Raw genomic sequence first — 22,678 nt, 5'->3', positions numbered from 1 at the left:
ATTGATTGGCTTCTTTTAAAGTTTGAATGAAATGGAAAAGTTATTCGTTAAAAAAGTTTTATATAATTGAAATCTGTCCTTTTTACCTGCATTGTATGGAACGATTCAATTCTTGATCTAACTTTGACAAACACCTTGTAATGCATTATAATAAATAATATCTCTTGAAAAATTGCATTATTTATTTGTTTTGGTTTCAATGAAAAATGTTTTCAAATGCTCTTTAGGCATGAAAACAGACATGAAAGTTCTCTCTTGCCCAGCACGTGCATATCTTACACTCAATACGATTGTAAACAAATTATGAGAACACACAAATTTGAGTTAATGCCACGGAGGTCGCAATTTACATGGAAGCTGAAGAAACACAAAAGGCGTCTTCTACTTTCTGCACAACTGAGATCAGTCTCTTCCGAGATTTCGATACGAGCACCACATAGCAGCTAGTGAAAGTTTGCACAACGCCACTGATGTGCATATTTTTAGAAAATTTTGCCAGCGAATGAACCACATAAATAAATTGCATTTTCCTGGGCTATAATATAAGTGTTTTTGGTAGATTTCAAGTTATAGCCACATATAAACGTATTAATTTGTTAAGTTAACGGAAAAATCATCATTGGTGCTACAAGGTGAGATCGAAGATTTTGAACTCCATATTCTCGCACATCAGCTTATATGTACATACATAGTTACGTACATATATACGCAATTTAGGGTATATGAATATTGGTGCATGTGTACGATACGGCCGTTATATCATATTGGTTGCCATCTGCGATTTGGCAAATGTTTGTGTTAGCGCCACACTGTCGTGATATCTCGTTTAAGTATACCAAACATGTCTGATCGTATGGGGCATGGACGCGGTCCATTTCAAACACCATTGATCAGCGCAACATTTAGTATAAACAAATTATGGATTTGTGCACTTTTGGTGATCTTTGTCTTTCCACATACCTCATATGAATTATTTGAGTTTGGAGGCGTTGCCAAGAGTGGAAGTGTTGGAGCAACTGTGGACGCTAATAAACCCATAGGAAAGCGTCCATTTGAGAAGAAATTCAAATTTCACAAAATTGAACGTGTATACTTCGATGAAGCGGAAGGGCAATACGACGAGGCCAGCGCTGGTGACGACGACGACAAAAACGACGATGTTGTTGACGAAAATATGAAAAGAAACGAAGACGACGACACAAGCCAACATATGGATGCTAGCGAGCAAACAACTGAGTCAGAAGAATTGCCATTCAAACGGGCGCGAACAGCTCATAAGGAGCGGAGAAGTGCCACCTTCTCCTCCACAAAGTCGAATGGCGAAAAGCGCTCATCTAGCGAAAAGCGGAGAGACTCTACACATGGTGATAAAAGTGAAGAGTCACAATCTGTTTTCGGCTCATTATTTGGTTCTCTCTTTGGTGGTGGGGCAAGCAGCAATGAGAAACTAACAAGTGAGGAAGACAAATCTGCTGAAAAAAAAGAGCCGTCGAACAGCATTATCGATTGGCTAAAATGGTTTAGTGAGAGAAAGGAAAATGTTGGGAGCCAGGAGACTGCAGAAAATGAAGAAGCAGATGCGGAAACGTGGTTTTCCTATCTGAATCGTTGGCCATTCAATACACTCTTTAACATTGGCAAACCTGAAAAACCTATACGCATGCCTAGAGGTGGTCGCGAGCCCAAGCCAAAAGCTGCTTCCGCAGAAGATGGAGACGCAGATGAGGCAACGCCGGTAATGTCTCAGGAAAACTTCGAAACTGTGTTGCATACACTACCAAGTTTTGTCGTGAATCCAGCGGAAGTAGCCAACACCGAATGTAGACAGCAATTGCAAATTTTTGGTAGGCAGTTGCGTGGCAATAAATTGTGGACTTTACAGAGTGCGTTCACTTGTATCTCACTTTTAAAAAACCTTTTAAGTCACATTTTCCTATTTGTAGTGTTGGATGCTACAGGCAAAATCACATCGGGAGTGTTGCGCGGCAACATCAATCAATTCGGAGACTTTGATCAGTGCATGCAAGTGAAGACTGTGGTTAAGGTAACACCAGAAATTCCGGTGCGCATTCGAGGTAAATACTGTCTCGCCCATATTGAAATGCAGACCACATCCAAAGAGCTTAAGGTACCCTTACATTACGCACAAGGACGAGGCCTCTGGGGCAGTCATTTCGGCAACGTAAGTTGACTTTAAAATAATTTGAATTAATTTGATCTATCAAATTAGGAGAGTTCCGTTAGAAGTAACTATTATTGGGTGAAATTGAACTTGACCTTCTCCTTTGAAAACGAGCCGTGAGGAAACTAGTATTTTCAACAGCTTTCCCTCAAACCAAATTAACCTAACCTCACTCAGTTTTATCTCTCCTAACAGCCCAGTCATTTTGTTCCACGCTATAGCATCGCTAATTGGGGTGTGTGCATACCGCACCTTTGCAACGGCGAGGTTGTACAGAAAATGCTTGAGTCGAACCTGCGACCCTACAATACAACAGGTTTGGAATTTCACGTGGAGGTCGACGATGATGACTGCTACACGCGATCCAACGTTAAGTTTATGAAACTAATTAAAAAGGATCCGAAATTCACCACAACAATGTAAGTAAAGTTCTTATAAGTGTGTAATTCAATAAGTTAATTTTATGTATCTACATCTAGTTCCTGCATTTGTGGGCTCATAACATTGTGCATGGGTTCACTTCTTTATAAATACTGCCGCAATATCAAAGACTGGATTGTTAAGAAAATGGAAATTTCCAAAAACGAATCAAATGGCGAAACCGAAAGAAGTGAGGATGACACAGAAGCAGTTACTGAGACCGAAGATACAGAAGACAATCGAGACTCTGAAATTGGCAAGGAAGAAGAATTGCCCGTTAGCTGTAAGTGTCATACTTATATGCCAACAATCACAAATTTCTTCGTCATTAAAGTATTCGCATTTTCAGTGCTTCAGTCACTGATGAACTTATTGCAAGACATCCTCAATGCTTTCTCACCCCAACGTACTTTGTTTGAACTGCTTGGCAGTGACCACTTCGAAACGCAATTCCCAATCTTCAATGTACTAAAATTGGGTGCTTCGTTCGCTCTTTATGTTTGCTTCAAGTACATAATGATTGGTCATCTCCCCATCATCAACCGTGATAAACTAGTTCGGGCTTTGGACCAACCACAGAGCGTATTGTTCCGATCGCCACTGATCTATATGGATGTGCTCTTAATGATAAGCGGTTTCTTTGTGGCTTATCAATTGGCCGAAGAGATCGAGCAAAAAACGCATATTCAATTGCTGAAGCGTATGGCTTTGAAAATATCACGGTACATAATTAACCGAGGCCACCAATATCCCGTGTAAATAAATTTTTTATAACCTTTCAGCTATTTGCCAACTTTGTATGTGGTGCTGCTCTTCCAAACATACGTGCTTCCACGGCTTGGCGCCGGTCCGCTTTGGACGAACTTGGTTGGACAAAACACGCGCTTGTGTGAACAGCAAATGTGGCGCAACCTTTTCAGTGTGCAGAATGCAATCGACTTTGAGGATACGGTGAGTGGGCAAATTGATAGTTTATCAAATTTTGTGATCTGTCCAATAATTATACTCTTTTAGTGTTCACCCATGACCATACAATTAGCTCTTGAAGTACAACTCTATATACTAGGTCCTTTGATTGTGTGGCTCTATCACACCGATGCGGATGCAGCCTTCTTCATTTACGGCGCCCTCCACGTAATGTCCGTGGCGGCGCGTTATTCTCGCACGCAAAACGAATACTTGTCCGTGACTCTGTTCCATGGAATGAAGTGAGTACGCGTTGGAGTTCAATTTATGCGCTTTCCATAGTTTATTCTTGGTTTTTCTTTTTTCCCAAAGCATAAGCAAGTTCTATCGCACGGCTAATATGCTATACTCCTCCCCAATAAGTCGCGGAACGGCCTATCTACTTGGCCTTGGCACCGGTCTATTTCACCGTTCCCAATCGGGAGTTATAGAAATCGCCAGTGAGCTTAAGCCTGTAGGGTGGTTGTGCGCTATTTTGAGTTTGGTTTGGTGCTTCTGGGCCCCATCGGTAGGCATGCGCAGTGATTTTGTTTACACAGCTGGAGATGCGGCCTCCTATGCTGCTTGGTGTCCTCTTATACTTGGCTTAGGGCTGGCGTGGTGTATCTTCATGTTCCCAAGGGATGAAAACTCTGTGCTGCGGTTTATCACCACAATGCGACCAGTATTGTTCCTTTCGCGCATAACGTTCCCCATTCAATTGATGACATATGTCGTAGTGCTCTATAACACTGCTAGTGTCACCGAGCCACGAAAATATCATCTAACTGATTTGGTAAAAGTTTACTCTTATTTTATTTATACAAAGTGTAGTCTTCTAATGATCCTATAATATTGTCCCTTAGGTAAACTTCAACGAGATTGCTGTAATTATAGCCAGCGGGGGGGCAGTGGCCTTTTTAATCGATGTTCCAGCCCAACACTTACGAAAGATTGTAATTAATCGGTTGTTTATCGAACGCCAAGAACGCGAGCATGATCACGAAACTGAACCCAGTTCGGGTGCTGAGGCTTCCGAACCAGAAGCTGATGTCGAAGATGAGTGCGAAGCCGATGGCAAGGTAACAGAGATCAGCGAAGAGCAGTCTAAAGATGATACAGCAGACATTTGGGGTACTGAAGATGTCACGGAAGATTTGGCTGTAACGAATAATAGCAATGAAGAAAATACAGTAGCGGAGGAGGATGAAGAGATTGGTGATAAGGAAATAGAAATATCGGAAGAAGACGAAGTAAAGAAGCGACCACTAAAAGACGATAACGTAGAGAAAGACACAACAAGTTTTACACGAAGGCAACGACGAATCAGCGATGATTAGAAGAATACCCACAATAATGATGGGAATACGATTATGCTGCTTGTACAAAAATTGGGAGCGAGATTATAGTCAGGAATGTATGTTTTATGGAAGAACTGCAGTAAGGAAGCTGTTGAATTTCCATTATTTCACCTAGTACAACTTAATGGCGGCGTGACCAGAGGAATTATTGTTTACTTTTAAGCGAATGAACATGCATACAAATCACACAAGGATAAAAGACAATTCGAAGCCGGTTTCAATGTAATTACTGGAAATTAATTAAGAAAAAAAGTCGTACATACATACACACATACATCACCTGCAAGTTCATGCATACATATCTTTTACATTAATTTTTAGATACTCGTACATGGGTTCCCCTGAATGTTAGATACATCGTTCATTTCATGAAAACTATTTCTGTATCTCTTGTAATGATTCCCAACTGAATTAAATTGTATCAGCGCTTAACGACCCGACGACAAATCAACCATAGACAACACGAACCGAAACACGAATCCGACATCCTTTCAAAAGTGTTTAATTGTTATACATCTATTTATTTATACTATATATATTTACTTATAATTGTGTGCACATTAGTCACATATATTTAAATACAAATTTTCATTTATCAAAACCTATTCTACAGAGAAGCTTTTCCTCTATGTAAACTTAACGTTACGTTACAAAAAAATCATATTTCTGCTGAATATTATACACCATTCATCCCTGCTGAACTTCGTGATGACAAACGGAGGTATTGCAATGTGATGTATTGCGGCAAGTTTCATTAATAATATATTTATGTATGAGTACAAGTATCAAAATTGCACTATACTTTCTTACTCCCTTATATTTATAAAGGGTATTCGAAAAAGTCTTTTCGTATTTCTAATCAAACTTCAGCTTTTCTATATATGTATTTATAATGAACTTTAATGAACCAAATATGTATCATTTTGGTCGACTACTTTTTGCCATTTTTCCGCTAGAGACATTATTCCATCAATGTAAAACTGTTCTGGTTTCTCGGCGAAAAAGGCTTCTCTTGAAGCCAACTTTACTCCATTAAGGGAGTTCTGCATTGACCGAAACAAATGGTAGTCCGATGCTGCAAGGTCAGAGATATATGATGGATGCATCAAAACTTCCCAGCCAAACTCTCCCAGTTTTTGCCGAATTATCAAAGATGCGTGTGGTTTAGCGTTGTCCTGATGGAAGACGAAGCCCTTTTGTTGATCAGTTCTGGCCTTTTTTTTCGATTGCATGCTACAATCTCTAAAATATAGAATCGTTCGACCAGGCTGGGGCAGCTTATAGTGGATGATTCCTTTCCAATTCCACCAAACACTCACCATAACCTTTCGAAGCGTCAATCCTGTTCAAAACCGTTTTGATGATGAATATTAAGTTCTTTAGCGATGTCATGGCCGGCGCTTATGTGACGGTCCTGGTCAATCTTTTTCATAATTTCACCGACTTGTTCAACGATTAGTCGACCAGAGCTAGGTGCATCTGTCACATTGAAATTTCCAGAACGAAAGCGAGCCAACCATTGTTGTGCTACACGAACTACAGCATCGTCTCCGTAAACTTCACAAATTTCGTTGGGGGCTTGCGTGGCATTCTTCCCTTTTTTATACAAAAATTTCAAAATGTAGCGAATTCCTTTTCAACTACCCCGAATTTAATTTTTTTCCTCTCTCACCTTTCCAACACTAACACTGGAGGAATACGACTTCAACGACATCTATTGAAAAAAAAACGAAAAGACTTTTTCGACTACCCAATACATGTTTTTATAAAAGCTATATATGTATATAAGCTATATATAAAAAGGGTATGTGTCATCATAAAAAAACTTATAGTACATACTATGTATATACAGGCATCTAATTACAAATTACATACGCTAATTAAGAACAATTTTAAAATAAAATCATTGATTTTGGTATTTTGAGTATTAAACTACGCCACCTGCTCCTCCGAGGTGCTGGGACTTTGGTTCTCCGCCGATGGCGCACGTTTCTCAGGGCGACCCACCTTACGCAGCAATATCCGTTCCAGAGCGTGTATGGGCGATTCAAAGAGCAGGCAAAGCACAAAAGCCAAAATGAATGTGTCCACCGTGTGACTAATCATATCGTTCTCCTGGAATATGTGGAAAGGGATATGCTTTCTTAAGTACAAATATATTCGGTTGAGTAAAAGTATAATAGTCGACTATTTGGGACTTCTTTACTTACCAAATTCACATAAGACTGATATCTGCCGTAACGGATGGTAGATGAATGATACAACTCCACTATGCCGTTCGACAGATAAGCGCAGTATGTGAGCCGGCTGATGGGCGCAAAAATGCGGCTACTCAAGAAGTTTTGCAACCAACCGGCATGACCCGTTGTGGCGGCCATTACCAACCAAGCCACTGACAAATTCCAGCCCAGTTTATGCAAAGCTGCGTAGAGGAGACTCTCAATGTGTGTATATGGACTTCGGTAGAAACGACATATGGAGAACATCGTCGCGATGCCGATAAAAGTAGAAATTAACCACGCGACTCGTACCAGCACATTGTGTAGCTTCTTGCTGCAATCGCAAAGAAACTGTTATTTTCCACGCTTTTCATTTGAATTTTTTGTGACACTCACCCCTTCGCCTGCATGACGTGAACTAAGTAACCAGTCAGCAAACCGACAAAGTAGGCCGAGGCTCGCATGTGAGTTTTTATGTAATACCCAATGTAATAATTATTGCTTGCTAAGTCAACCAATTCGCTGCAATATAGCCCAAGAGATGGGACACAATTAGGACAGTTTAAGAATTGATAATTCGCACTTACTCCGCATAGACCAGTAAAGTGGGATCCAATTGTCGCAGAAATGTCACCACGAATGGTATGAGACTTGTGCATACGACTGCGGCTATCAGCAGGTGTTTGCCGCACTGACGCATCTTGTACAGCAAATAGATGAAGATCGGCGCGATGAAGAATAATTGCGTATCCACGGACAAGTACCACGACTGGAACATGCACTGCAAAGGTGATGTAGAACAAAGCTCTATAGTTTAGCGTATCTGTGTACATATATTGTTCTTAAACCTTACTATAACGTTTTAATTACACTATTATTGTTACTGAACGACGAGTGTAGCGCTTTCAGCACTAAATACTAACCCTGACACTAAATGAATGAAACATTCACTCATTCTCAGGGCTTGATCAACATTACCATGAAACAATAAATTGTAAAACAAAAAACTTACGAACTTATCCGTTTGGAAATAATTATTCACATAGAGGATGTTGAGCCACCACGATGCCTGACAGCGCTTCTGCTCGCGTACGATGCGTTCGCGCCATAGAGGTCCACTACCAATACTCGGGAACCAGGTCATGTAGAAGCCAATTATGGCCATGTAGGCCGGTGTCAGCCGAATGTAGCGGCCAGCGTACAAAATCAACGGATTTATGCGACCGCGTCGACGCTCGAGCTCGATCAGCAGTATGCGGCAGAAGAGGAAACCGCTCAGCAGCATAAATGTGTCCACAAACAGCAGCGAGTTGTAGAGGAATGCAAAAGTAGGGTATTTCGTTTGCTAAAATACAAATTACAATTTACGATAAAAGTGACATTTGGAGGAAAATAGCAATGTCTTAGCGGTTGCAAGGTAAACACCTTTGACCAGGATATTAACAAATAACGCCGTCCTTACCTCCGCCACAAACGCCTCATTGTATGTGGGGCTGCCGTAAATGAAAGACAGCGCATGTCCCGCCAATATCATCAGCATTGCAATGGCTTTGATACCGTTAATCGAATTGAGGCCCATCTGATCTTTGCTAGCCTGAAACAGTTTCTTTGTGTTCTCTGTAAATATATGTTAGCATGAGAAAGTAAATTTGTGTGTGATACAATATTTGAGCAGTGGAGGCGATAATTGCCCGACACCCACCTATGACGGAAAACGAGAGCAAAGCGATTGTCAATGTTTGTTGTTGCAAGGCGCGCTTGGACACATCGTCGGCGCTTCTACACGCGTAAATCAGGTAGACATGGTAGGCAGTGCTCAGCGTGGCCAGCAAAATAAATATAAATAGCACAAGACTGCAAGAAGTGTGGCAAAAACAAACAAAAAATAACAAAAACAGCATTAAAAAGCAATAGACATTAATGTCATGTACTCCTTGCACTCGTACAACATAATTAACTAAACAACTTACGCATAGGCAAACATTCCGCCATCGACATACAGCTCGGTGGCTGCTCCAAGGCCGCTCAGCTGGCAAGCCGACTCGTTGGCACTTATCACGGGGCGTTGCAGGTAGATTTGCGTAAATATCGCGATGTCGCTGGATCGGCAAGACGCGGGCAGGCATGCGCCCCAAACGGCCGCAACAACTGCATCGCCATTACGGTTGAGGGCCTACGATCAAAGGCGATAAAGATGACATTAGTTCGTGGCGTTTGCTTTGGGGCTATTGCCACCGTTTTGTTAACTTGGGTGCAAATAATGAAACGTAAGTAACCGCTTAAAGCAAATACACGGCACACGTATGTATGTGCATGGACTAGATATGAAATAGTCGATGGTTGACAATAAACTTTATAATGCTTAACGGTACAAGTCGTAAAAAACACCTTGTAGTCTTATACATACAGTACGTTGAATGCGTAACCGAAGGTCTTTTTTGCAGTTAATTTCCTTTGTCTGTGCAAAAAATCAGAATACCTTGCCTTGAAATGCAAAGCAGTTAGGTGCAATTGGTCGATGTACCGTTAATTGCATACGCACCATCGGCGTTTGGCACTTAAATATTATTGCATTTTTATACTCTCGACAAAAGGTTGCACAAGAGTGGAAAATAAATCACACAATGCCCGATTGGTAGCCATCTGTCAGTTAAGTTCTGCTTTAAAAAGGGCTCTTTACCGAAAGAAATGTCCCCGAGATCATGAGCTTCAATTTCAGACATCCAATAGTCGGTAATTATGCTGCAATTACGGTCGCCATTGACGGTTACGTACCCACCGGTAGGTCTACCGACCTACAAACCACACCAAACCGTTATTTTTTCGGCAATTTTGCTTGTTTATATAACCATTGAGTCAGAATGCGATGTCGCTTAGGAAGGTAGAGCGGCTTCCATTCTTGCACAAGCTCTAGTTTGTACGTTTTCAATTCAAGATCTCGAAGTAAAATGCACCAAGTGGTTCCACACGTCAGTGCGAACGGCGCCGAATCGACTCTCCACCGTCTTCGTGTACACTCGCAGCTACGGCTGCTCTATTTTCTCACTACGTGCTGGACGTCTATTTGGTCAAATTTTATCAAATAATGAATGCTGGGTCTCAAGATGGGTGAAGGTGTTGGGAATAATACGCTCAGTAGGCCGAATATGTTCACCATAAGTTGAGCGAAGCGCGCGAAACACATTCTTTACAGAACGTGAATTTTCGTAATAAAGTTGAACGATTTGTAGACGTTGTCGTAAGTCTTTCCGTGATGAAATTCCAAACAGCACTGAACAAAAATAACATGATAACTTGACACGTCTCAGGGTGATCTATCCAAAAAAGGCTATTGAAAAAAGTACCTCTATTGGATCACCTGTCATATAGCTCTTAAATTATTAGAGCTCTAAACTTTTCATAGGATATACATATGTCATCAAATAAATAGTCCTCGCACTCGCGACTACGAGTAGGCTCCAATTTTGACAGTCACACTTTTGACAGTCATAATTTGGAAGACATAGTTAATCTTGGAACCGGTATTAACACCAACAACAATGTCAGCCTCGAAATTCAACGCAGAATAACTCTTGCCAACAGGTGCTACTTCGGACTGAGTAGGCAATAAAAGTAGTAAAGTCTTTTCACGACGAACAAAAACCAAACTCCATAAGTCACTCATTATTCCCGTCCTATATGACAACATCTGATGAGTAGACGTTACGAGTTTTCGAGTGAAAGGTTCTGCGAAAGATTTATGGTCCTTTGCGCTTTAGCCGCGTCGAATATCGTATTCGATGGAACGATGAGCTGTATGACATATACGACGACATTGACATAGTTCAGCGAATCAAAAGACAGCGGCTACGCAGGCTGGGTCATGTTGTCAGAATGGACGAAAACACTTCAACTCTGAAAGTATTCGACGCAGTACCCGCCGGGGGAAGCAGAAGAAGAGGTAGACCTCCACTCCGCTGGAAAGGCCAGGTGGAGAAGGACTTGGCTTCGCTTGGAATCTCCAATTTGCGTCACATAGCGAAAAACAAAAACGACTGCCGCGCTGTTTTTAACTCGGCTATAATCACGTAAGCTGTGTCTACGCCAGTTAAGAAGAAGAAAAACGCGTTTCTTACAAATTGAAAATAATCCAGTTTCGTTAAATATTTTTTTATCATTATTATAAATTGGATAAAATAAATTTCATAATTATATAGTCTACATAATAGGTACTGAAGATTGTCTGCTGGTGATAATGTTCGCTACGTGACAATAACGGTAATAATTTATATAAGCAAGTGTACTTATTTATAAACATATGTACATATCTGAATATCTTGCGCGCGTCTCTGTTAATGAGAAATATTCAAACTAGTTGTGTAATTATTTTCGTGTGCTCAAAATGTTAGACAATTGCGTATAATTTTAATAAAATTTCCTAAATGAGCCAAACAAAAACAGAACTCATAAGTAGACTGCGATTATAATCTGAAACACAACATCAATAAACGGCATGCGTTTAAGGAATTGTTCTCGCATATTCGAAGCAGAAAATAAAGTAAAGTAAATGAAAGAAAACAGAATATTGCGCTTTTAACAGTGTCAGCAAAAATAATAGCAGACTTGCTGTAATTGAAGTAATTATAGCCGATAATATCAAGCGGTGAGTATACTTATATAAAAACTCGTCAAATTTTTATTTTTTCCTCAGTTATGTCTTGCTTGAATTATTTTTAAAATCTTACCTGCTCACTGAAAAACTTTACATGGCCGCTGAACTGCCCAAGAGTAAACCAAATGGGTCCAATTCCAGGCTTTTTACTAAATACAACAAACCTAAGCCCATTTTCGGAAACTTGCCGAAAATTAATTATGGGTCGTTTTGTGTTGGTTAGCTGTCTTACATAAAAAGCCGAGGCGTTATTATACAAGTATTATATTTTAAGTGGGTTCTGTGATCATCTTCCTCAAAACTTTAGCCATAAATCCATGAATAGAGTCAGTTACTTGCGACATTACTTGAGACATACATACATGCCATACAAATGTACAGTTGTACACTTAAATAGCGAGCACTTGTATGCTTCAAGAACTTTACACCATTTACCTTCGACCGATTATAAATGTGCGACGCGAAAGACCTGTGCGGCATATCGAATCCATACTTAATAGTTATATTATCTCATTAGTATTCCATAGTCGCAGCGGAACGCACAGTATTTTAAAAACAAATGAAAAGCGAAGAACACATCGAAGCGGAATTTCGAGGTGCCTGAAGCGGGCCCTCTTTAGGAACGCTTAACACCGGTAAATACGCGCAAAAGCGTAATATTGTTCATTGTCCAAAAATACCAACTAGTTTAATTAGACTTAACGGTTACATAACTACGAATTTTCTAAGGGAGCACCAATTATTTTCATAAAGTCAAAGGTACTGTATCGTAAGTACTATATCGTACATCGTATGCAAATGGGTGTGTAATTGCTCGCCAATACAATTAATTACTTTTAGTAACCTCAGCTGATCATCAGAATCGTCATTGTATTAGCACATAAATATTCAATTCCCCTGCTTTAAGCATAATTACACACTTTGTATTCATCGTTAACTATCGTAAAGCATATTTGTATAAAATAGTGATAATATGTAAGTACGCATGCGCAAATACATGAGCCAGTCACCTCTTTTTGCCGGCTAGCCGCAGTATGCATTGTGAATCCATCCATTTGTATGTCTACCAGACAGTATTGGGAACGCACAATAAGCTCAGGTCGGTCGTCTTCGTTCGGATTCGTATGGAATTGTTGTTGGTCTAAACATTCATCGAAATGTCCGAACTGGTGCAAAACGCCACTATTGATGCCGATCGCAGATTTCGCCATTGCATCATATACTGAAAAGGAATTCAAATATTCAAGATAATTTTGAAATAAATTTTATCTATAAATTTTATTGAAATATGTTAGAAACACCACAGTGTTGTCATCTGAATTTACTGGAACCATTTTAAAATCGCAGATTAACAGTTCAAAATTGATTCACATAAATTAAAGAAATTCCATAACATAAAGATTTAGTTATTAAAATATTAGAAAGATCAAATAAAACTTTCTTGTATAAAGTCTATAGATGCTTTGGAATTTTATATAGTAAAACATAATTTTTTAACGTATTTTCAAATCAATAATCGCGAATTTAAATTGCAACTCTGAGATTTAGCGCTTAAACTGTGTAAAAATGGTTAACTGCTTATCAACTTAATGCAAAGGTTAATTAAACTGTAAAAATACAAATATTTATCGATTTTAAGTAAACACATTTTATTATTTTTCACACATACATACATATGTAGCTAGTTGTTTGTGATGTATGGTTCAGCAAGTTACGTGCTTGGTGTTGTATTCTTACGTTGTATTACCTAACATGTCGTCAAAACTAAATCAGAACAGAGGTTAAGGAAGGACTAAAATGAGACTCACACGAAAATTTGATACTCGCTCCGTTCAAAAGAGGTCCCACACTGAACAGTGTCAGTTGTTTCCGAACACCTGGAGAGTCAGGACAAACACTTTTTCGCTCGACGCGTTTCTGTGAGTGGTGCAAGCCGAAAATGCAGCGTTCGTTAGAGCAGAGGTACGCGATTAAATTCTGTGTGAAACTCGGTAAATCTGCGACAGAGCAAGAAGTGGTGTGTTTCGGTGGGTGGCCGGGAAGAGATCACTGATGAAGACCGTGCTGAGAGACCTGCGACTTCGACAAATACCGACAATGTGACTCGTGTGCGCAGACCGTCAACTAAGTATTCGTCGTGCACAGATATTAAATTCATCAAAATCTGTGGATCATGACATTGTGGAAATCGCGCTGCATCGACGCAGAAGGAGTCTATTTTGAAAGTTTTTAAAGAATTGTAACGATTGGTTCAATAGTTTTTTTAAACCGACTCAGTCATATAACTTTCCGGACAAACCCTGAAAAGTAACCAGAACCACTCTCCTTATTCTATATATTAAAGAACCCATATGTAGACCTAATATTTTATGATTAGAATATATGTACATATCAAAGAAATTTAATTTTTTTGATTTTTTCGTTTACACGTTGTAGCATTAAGCGGTGAAATGCAATATTTTCACCAAGTCACGCTTAAATTATCGAACATTTTACAATTAACTTTTATGTAGTAAGTATGTAAGTATGTATGTATATGCCGTTTTTTTCTCTGTGGCGTCTTGTGTCACATAAAAATATGAGTATTCAAGCTGAACCGCTCAACAGTTATAACACTTTATATATTATAGAATAACAGTGTTTTGTAGGCGTGGCAGTAGTGAATAGATGCATCAAACAATTTTGTTCCGAATGTAAAAATAAAAAAAAGATTGCGCATGATGCGGCGAAAATTCCACGATGCCAATAGTACATTTATTAGCTACAACTCAATAGGAATTCTATTTGCATACGCTGTTTGTGCATGAAATAAATATATATTATATGTTAACATTAAGTAGAAGATAACACCTATTGTGTACTTAAGGTGTAGCCGAAGTATGTGGACGCATGCTTATTTATTTTGAGGACAAGTGTTGCGTTCTTGTGCCGGCATCTGCCCGACTGCTGACTGTATAAGCGCGGAGTGTCCGCCAAACGAAGCTGTGCTGCTGGCGCAAATGAAATTGCAAGCGCAAGTGTGTCTGAAAATGATTCACAAATTCATGCCACGTAAAAAATAAACACAAAATCGCAAATTCAAACTACAACAACACACATACGTCGCATGCGCTAATAAATATTTAACATGAGCATAGTTTCCAAGCCGCGTCGCCGTTCTTCGAAGCATTTCAAAATGGTTTTCTCAAGAAGACTATTCGTTTGTGTATTCGTACAGCATTTGTGCAGGATATGTATGTGTGTGTGTATATAAATAAAAAAACTTTTAACAAGTTTCTAGTAGATTTGCACACTCTTATTTATTTTATTACATAGCTTCATAAGCACACATACTTTTATGTACATACTTATACACCGGGACACTGAAAACAGAAGCAGATGCGTTAAATCTAAGCATACAACTCAAAAGTTTACTGTTTGCAAAGCAAATGAATAATCAAGTATTCCATATAACACTTTTTTCGATAACAACAAGTTGTTGTTGTTTAATTTGCTGAGTCAACTTTGCAATAATGACGAGATGATATTGAAAGGAAACAAAACGGCGCAGCGGAAAAGTTATGGAGATTTAAGTCAAGATAATACAAGGTTTGTCCGGAAAGTAATAGGACTGAGTCGATTTAAATAAACTATTGAAACAATCATTACAATTCTTTAAAAAATTTAAAAATAGGCTCCTTCTGCGTCGATGCAATGCTGCCAGCGCGATTTACAAGCATTGAAGGCGTCACGGAAGGCATTCTCCGGAATAGCCTTGAGGTGAGGAAGGGTGTTTGGATCCCCTCTGTCGTCTCAAAAAAAGAGTCGGGATCATACTAAAAGATCCATGATTCGCCACCTGTGATTACGGTATTAAAAAATTGGGGGTCACGTTCACACATGTTTAAATTTTCTTTGCACACTTCCACTCGCCGCTCTTTCTGATCGTCAATGAACACTTCGCGCACACCTTGCGCATGTTCAAGTGCTCCGTCACAATGTCATGAACCACAGATTTTGATAAATTTAACGTCTGGGCAATTAAACAAATACTTTGACGACGGTCTGAGTTCAAAACTTTGCGCAACGAGTCACATTGTCGGTGTTTGTCGAAGTCGCAGGTCTCCCAGCACGGCATTCATCAGCGACCTCTTCCCGGCCCTCTAAAAAGGCCTGGTGCCACCCAAACACACCACTTCTTGCTAAAGCAACATCTGGGTAAGTCTCCTTGATCATACCAGACGCCTCTGTCGCAGATTTACCGAGTTTCACACAGAATTTAATCGCGTACCTCTGCTCTAACGAACGCTGCATTTTCGGCTTGCAACACTCACAGAATCACGTTGCGCCAAAATGTTTATCCTGACTCTCCAGGTACTGCGAGACAACTGACCAGCCGCTCGTTCGTTAGCTAGGAACGCCCTCTGCCGAATCCAGTGCGCAGTCAGTCCTATTACTTTCCGGACAAAACCTGTGGACCTTCCAAGGAAACTTATTATATATCGATCGTGGACATTTTGGCATGTGAAACCTCTGTGCAAAGATGGTGCTGCGTGGCACTCGATCTGTACAAGTATTTGAAAAATTTGCTTGTTGTTAGATTTGGTGATGAGCATCCCTGTAACTAATGTGAATATACGTACAATATGCATAATATAATGTGATCTGTTAACATAAAGCCCAATTCTATTTGCTGCCGAAAGCGGTAAAACCAGTTTAAATTTTTTCGCAGGAATCCCAAGAGCGTTAATCAACACATTTGTGGCTATTATTTGCTAAGATGTGTAAATTTACAGATTGCTTTCTCTGGAACACTCAAATGGGCGTGCATACAAACATATGTACAAATCTCTATGTGTGTGTATATGTAGGAAGTAATGTTGACATAAGTAGTTGCGTGCACTGACCTTCGATTGTTTGTAAATATGCAGACGAGTGCATTAATTCCATTACAAAGTAACTACCGATTTGGCAAATATTAATCAATTGCGCGTGTTTACTTCTTTGCGATGCGCGTGATGCTTGTTGCAGCGGCATTGGACCGCTCAATTGGCTTTAAGCCGCAAAGTGGCTCGGCTCAACAGAAGCAAACATTTCGTGAGGCACAGCCAAAGCGTAGAACACGTTAGTGCAATTCTAAGCGGTTATTACCCAAAGTACGCACTTTGCTTTTTTCGAAGACATACTTACATACACATTTGTATGTAGGTATATGAGTACATGTTTATGCAAAACTAAAATTCGTATTTGTTTAGTGAGCTTAACTTCTGCATTAAGCTTTTTGTCATAATTCACATGTATTTCACTGCCGTCATTAACGATTGAGTCTTCGCTTTAGCTGCGAACTTTAACGGTTGTGTGTCATACACGAGTGCATGAGTGTAGACATTTAGCGCTTGCAATCGGGGATGGACTATTTGCGCTCTAGTTGTCGTAAGTTTAACTGGGCAGCGCAAGTACCTACATGTGTATGTACATACATATGTACATAAGTATAAACGCATACACAAATATATACATATATACAAGTTTGTGGTACTTATTAATATAATTGACTAATAGTTTTGCGTTTAGTACAGGTATGTAGGCTTAAGTAATTAGATGAAGATGCTCAATTTGGCCTCCATTATGAAAATAATACTTCACGAAATTTCATCAAAACATATGTATGTGTGTAGATTTGTACAGATGTTTGAATTTATAAATGCAGGTCAGTCGTTCATTAGAGAAGACCAGTAGGATAATATGTGTTTGTAGGTACATACATATGTATGTATGTATGTAGTATTTATTATTTAATATAAATAGTTATTGCGACACTTGGTTACGCTCTGCTTCATATCTGTTGTGTCTTAATAGGTTGATGCCATGCTCAGATAAATCCAGTTTTTTGATGGAAACATGTACCGAAAACGGTGGCTAAGAGACATTGCCGGGTTTATTTTCGTTAAAAAAAGTTTTCAAAGTTCTACTGTATACTTATTATAGTAAGACCTGTTAATTTAGTTTTCGCGCGAAAACCCATTGTGTGCCAAATGTCACATCAAAATGGTCATTACTGCTTGGTATACGCTTGTCTTCCTGAAGTACATAAAATGCATTCGACGATTGGAAAAGGCCTTCGGTGATAATTGTTTGTCGCGAGCAAGTGTTCTTGATTGATACAAATTATTCAAAAACGGTCGACGACGAACCACGATCAGCACGACCTTAAACTGACCATCAACACATCAATAAAATAAAGGAATTACTGCTTGAGAATCGACGATTAACAGTCAAAGATCTTACTGGCTACGTTGGAATATCGAAAGGATCAGTGAAAATAATTTTGGTCCAGGAACAGCGAAAGCACGTTTGATTCCAAAATCATTAAATTTTTTCAAAAAACAGCGTCTTGGATCTATGCTTACGACCCAGAAACAGATGATCAGTCGGCGGAATATTGTGGCAAAGGTGAGCCGAGGCTGAAAAAACATGTTAAAGCAAATCAAAAATCGAGGTGTGGTGTGCTCCGACCGGTCAAGCTGTCAACAAGGAATACTATTTTAGTCTTATGCGTCATTTCCGCGAAGCTTTTCTAAAAAAATTGGTCGGAATTATGGGCCCACAACTCTTGATTTTTGCGCCACCATAATGCACCGTCGCATACTGCATTGATTCTTCGTGAGTTTTTCGCAAAATTTTCAACCAATATCGTGCCGCCCCCAACGTATTCGTCTGATTTAGTCCTGCAAACTCAAACGACCGCTACGTTTTGAGTCAATTGAAAGTCATTATGTGTGCTTAGAGATTAGATGAATTTCCAGTCGCATGTGCAAATGGAAATTACTGATAGAGGGTGGACCAATATCACGAAGTCTTCCTTCTTTAAAGCCGGATCTTCTCTGCTCGCTATTTTTGCGAGCGGCCCTCTCTTCAGAACATTTGCTCGTGAAATCATTCGTCAAGTTGTTTAGTTTTTCCACAAGAGAGTTAGTGGATACCTAATGAAAGTGACTATTATATCTCTATTTAATATACCTAACTATAGCATTTATGCCAGTTGTTTGTTCGATACAACACCCTCCACAGTTAAATGAGACGATGACAGCTAAATAAACCTGTGTAGCGAGTTTCATCCCGACTCTACTCTTTCTGAGATAACCTCGAGTATCTCAATATTTACTCCAGATATCTTTTCCAGCATGGATAAACAGACTGATGAGCATCATTGCATTGTCTTATTAATCATATATCTATATTCAATTTATTCTACTCAGTGAATATTATTGCATCCGTGTAAATAGAACAGCGGATATAAAATTTAGCACCTTCATACATTCATGTTGTATTTATGTAGTTGTGAGGCGTTTATGTTATAATTCTTACTTAATAAAGTAAGCAACGACAGGAAGTCTCAGTATTTGCACATGCTTTAGTAAGAGTGTTGCCTTTAATTGATTTTATCTCACAATTTTAGATGCACATCCAAACTGATCTGTGCGCCTTTATTTATAGCTTATGTAAATGCCTTTGTGCCCAGCAAAGAAATTTCAAACTAGTCGGAAAATTACTAGTTTACAACTAGAAAGTTTTAACAGAAATTGAACTAGTTCGACCATTAGCGATCTTCAACCAATCGTAAGGTAGTTCGTAAATGATTTTTTCTTAACTTCAAAGACTTAAGACAGGCTCTCAGATATGCGGTTTCAGTCCACAATTAAACTGGATTATAAAATTTATATTTGCACGGTAAGAAGCTGGTGTATCTCAGGCACATTGCCATGTACAAAACCGGTTACCTGTGGTTCGCACCAGCAATAGCTACTAATGATTAACCCTCCATACTCAAATAAATATAATGAAAATGATTATTATTTGTAAGGACAATTGAATGCTTCTCGAACGTCCGATAAAATGAAAGTTCGAACGAAAGTTTCAGCATTTTAACTATGCTTTCAACAACAAAAGAAAAAAAAGTAATCAATTAACTACCCATTTAAATAACTACACAAACGAAAGTATCCACCTATTATATTTGTAAATATTAGCTGTAAAACGGATATAGTGATTTCCTTTAAATAAAGTTCAGTTGTTTATTCACCTATTTGTTTGCTCAGCTATTTCCCTCTTAGCTGTGGGCAAAGATTTTTCACTTTATGTGTTTTTGGTAAGTAAACACTTTACACTCGTTTATACATATATACATACATATATACATACATCTGTGTACATTGGCACTTCTAATCTGTAATTTTCGCCAAGTGCCGATATTCGAAAATGATGTTTAAATATTTTACTGGAGACTTGCGTGCTGCGATCAAACTCAAACGTACAAAAGTCACAATTTGAGGAGCTCACTATAGACTCGTGGTGAAATGGAGGAATTGCTCGTACCTGCGATAACTTAGCAGCTGTCATAGCCCTAAGTTCAAAGATGCAAGAAAACTTTCTTCCGCATGGAAAACCGCAAATCGCCGAGGATATTTTTATCATGAAAAAACCAAAAAAAATGTTGCAGTTACGTTAATAGTTATAGTTTATTTAAAAAAGTAATTTGAATATCCCACAAAACTAATACGGCTATGTAAACTGACGTTGAGCAATACCAAAAGCTCCGTCACGATCGGGAAGGACTTCTCCGAGCCGTTCGATACCAAACGAGGTTTCAAGCAAGGCGACTCCCTTTCGTGTGACTTCTGCAATCTACTCTTGGATAAAATAATTCGAGCTGCAGAACTAAATAGAGAAAGTACCATCTTCTATAAGAGTGTACAGGTGCTGGCGTACGCCGATGATATTGATATCATTGGCCTCAACAACCGCGCCGTTAGTTCTGCTTTCTCCAGAATGGATAAGGAAGCAAAGCAAATGCGTCTGATAGTGAACGCGGGTAAGACGAAATATCTCTAAAGAAACAGTCATCGCACTCCCGACTAGGCTCTCACGTCACTGTTGACAGTCATAGCTCTATAAGAACATCGCCCGCATCCTGCTATATGGTGCATAGGCGTGGACTATGACATCATCTGATGAGTCGACGTTTCGAGTTTTCAGGAGAAAGGTTCTGCGTAAGATTTATGCCCTTTGGCAACGGCGAATATCGCATTCGATGGAACGATGAGCTGTATGAAATATACCGATTCGTCCGATTGACGAAAACACTCCAGCTCTGAAAGTATTCGACGCAGTACCCGCCGGGGAAAGCAGAGAAAGAGGAAGACCTCCACTCCGTAGGAAAGACTAGGTAGAGAAGGGCCTGGCTTCGCTTGGAATCTCGAATTGGCGCCACTTAGCTTTCTTCTTCTTTTTTGTACCTTAGTTTATTTAATAAGGATTAATATTAATAGCTTCGAATTCAAAAATATTTCAATACCTTTACATAACTTTTCGAATTATTCGATTCGGACATTCCATTCGAAAAACTTGTCGAATTCGAAAATGTGAGTATTAGAAAAATGTCGGGCGATGAAGCAGTACTGAAATAAATAGCCGCTGCACGTGATAAGAATGGTTCTTTATCTAGATTATGATTGAAGCAAAAGACCAAAATATTGCTGAAGCACAAGGACATAATGAATTTGAGGCAGGTTCAGGACAGCAATGAACAAGAAAACAATGCAGGAAGAGAATAACTGTCCTGGCGGCAAGCAATATGACAAGAGAAGGGTAGAAAAAAGAAAAAAGGAACTTTTTACAGGCGAATTTTAAGTTCTTCCTTAGGAAGTCAAATAGTCTCGAGAATATGTTCAACCACTTCATGGTCATCAAATATGCTGAGGTCTGTGTAGACCAGTGTATGCAAGTGCCAATCGTTGTCAAAAATTCTTTGAACATTTTTTAAATCCGCTGGCATAGACAGATTTATGTGTATGTGTTCGCATTGTCTAATAGCGCCAAAATTTCTTCGTTAATATTTTGAGCGCGTTTCATTGGGCGAGTGGTGTAAGGCATAGACATAGAGAATTAAGTATGGGTTTTTTTATTCAAAATTATTAAACGGGATTTTTGATACACAAGAATTTACACGCACGTGTGCAAAAATTTTCAACTTTTCCACTTTTTATAGATTCTTACATACATACTATATATATTAGATATCATAATCCTATTCAGTTGTTCGATATGGTTTTCAATAGACACTTACTTGCTATGGCCCATCGTTGGCCGCTCAGAATACCCCAAAGCGTACTGTTCAAGTCGTCTCTGCACTGTGCGCTCTCAACTTTAATAAGGCCAGCGAGGAATAACTGTCGCTCGCTAGGTGTCATCACTGCAGTCTCGTCCTTCCAATAAGGACTCAGTGCTGTTTCCATAAGCTCAACATCACGGTAGTTTTCAGCCGACCAGTCCAAACGATCGTTCGGTGCAGTTTCTTCGGTTTGCCAGGGATTTATATCTGCTGCGGTGGCAGCACTTACAAGGATGCATAATGCCAGTGGATATACTATGTTCACTAGTCGCCTTGACCCAGGCATACTTTTCACTGTGTATGTGACCAGATTATGAAAACTCATCAACTGGTGTACAGTTATATAGTACACTATTTTAATCACTTTTTATATTCACAAACAATTCACACTTAATGTCGTTGTATTTGCACTGCTGTGGTTGTTGTCACAGCGGAGTGTCCTTCACTTCCAATTCTAAATTTGAAATCAGCACTACACGATTTCTAAAAATTCATACGCGTTTCCTTTCAGACATATAACGGTCTTTCAGTGTGCGAGTATTACCTGTGCACATAGTAGTTATATGTGGGTCTTCTGCGCAACCGACCGTACGAACCGCAAATTCAAGATCAACTAAACTTACGACGGTTCGCAACACACAGTTTAAGCCAAGTTTTGAGCTAGCAAACGTCGGAACGAGTCGTGTCAACTCCCAATGCGGCTCGGTTTGTATGAGCCGCCTCGACTTCCAATTAGTGTCGTGCACACTG

At 39.4% G+C, this 22,678-nt stretch overlaps 2 protein-coding genes across 5 annotated transcripts; one reads left to right on the top strand and one right to left on the bottom strand.

Moving 5' to 3' along the window:
* Positions 1-407: 407 nt before the first annotated feature.
* Positions 408-5,513, top strand: LOC126760634 (uncharacterized). Of its 4 annotated transcripts, none has more exons than XR_007667227.1 (10): positions 408-1,883; positions 1,944-2,182; positions 2,378-2,601; positions 2,662-2,885; positions 2,952-3,324; positions 3,385-3,553; positions 3,617-3,810; positions 3,881-4,343; positions 4,414-4,964; positions 5,024-5,513. XR_007667227.1 is itself a non-coding variant. In XM_050476419.1 (10 exons), exons 2-10 carry the CDS (start codon positions 842-844, stop codon positions 4,885-4,887), a joined length of 3,402 nt encoding a protein of 1,133 aa, XP_050332376.1. In that variant the 5' UTR covers positions 408-632; positions 718-841; the 3' UTR covers positions 4,888-5,513. The 4 variants fall into 4 exon arrangements, 2 of the variants coding, with proteins under 2 accessions (XP_050332376.1, XP_050332375.1); XR_007667228.1 differs by having other exon boundaries at positions 4,414-5,160; positions 5,230-5,513; XM_050476419.1 differs by having other exon boundaries at positions 408-632; positions 718-1,883; positions 4,414-5,513.
* LOC126760642 (nose resistant to fluoxetine protein 6-like) lies at positions 5,409-22,556 on the bottom strand. The gene is made up of 10 exons (XM_050476434.1): positions 21,884-22,556; positions 12,789-13,000; positions 9,098-9,300; positions 8,830-8,981; positions 8,590-8,744; positions 8,140-8,472; positions 7,715-7,908; positions 7,524-7,649; positions 7,119-7,461; positions 5,409-7,023 (listed from the first exon to the last, which is right to left on the bottom strand). The coding sequence occupies exons 1-10, from the start codon at positions 22,251-22,253 to the stop codon at positions 6,841-6,843; spliced, it is 2,271 nt and encodes a 756-aa protein (XP_050332391.1). The 5' UTR covers positions 22,254-22,556; the 3' UTR covers positions 5,409-6,840.
* Between the last annotated feature and the right edge of the window lie 122 nt (positions 22,557-22,678).

Source organism: Bactrocera neohumeralis, chromosome 5 (assembly GCF_024586455.1).
Source record: "Bactrocera neohumeralis isolate Rockhampton chromosome 5, APGP_CSIRO_Bneo_wtdbg2-racon-allhic-juicebox.fasta_v2, whole genome shotgun sequence".
Taxonomy (NCBI): domain Eukaryota; kingdom Metazoa; phylum Arthropoda; class Insecta; order Diptera; family Tephritidae; genus Bactrocera; species Bactrocera neohumeralis.
This window is presented reverse-complemented; position numbering and strand designations above follow the sequence as displayed.

Bases quoted from the DNA above. Each gene is read 5' to 3' on its own strand.
- LOC126760634 (XM_050476419.1), top strand. From the start codon at position 842: ATGTCTGATCGTATGGGGCATGGACGCGGTCCATTTCAAACACCATTG. The intron at 2,602-2,661 runs GTAAGTAAAGTT...ATCTACATCTAG, and splicing joins CCGAAATTCACCACAACAAT to TTCCTGCATTTGTGGGCTCA. The intron at 3,325-3,384 runs GTACATAATTAA...ATAACCTTTCAG, and splicing joins ATGGCTTTGAAAATATCACG to CTATTTGCCAACTTTGTATG.
- LOC126760642 (XM_050476434.1), bottom strand. From the start codon at position 22,253: ATGAGTTTTCATAATCTGGTCACATACACAGTGAAAAGTATGCCTGGG. The intron at 7,909-8,139 runs GTAAGTTTTTTG...TCACCTTTGCAG, and splicing joins ATTTCCAAACGGATAAGTTC to TGCATGTTCCAGTCGTGGTA. The intron at 7,462-7,523 runs GTGAGTGTCACA...TTGCGATTGCAG, and splicing joins CACGTCATGCAGGCGAAGGG to CAAGAAGCTACACAATGTGC.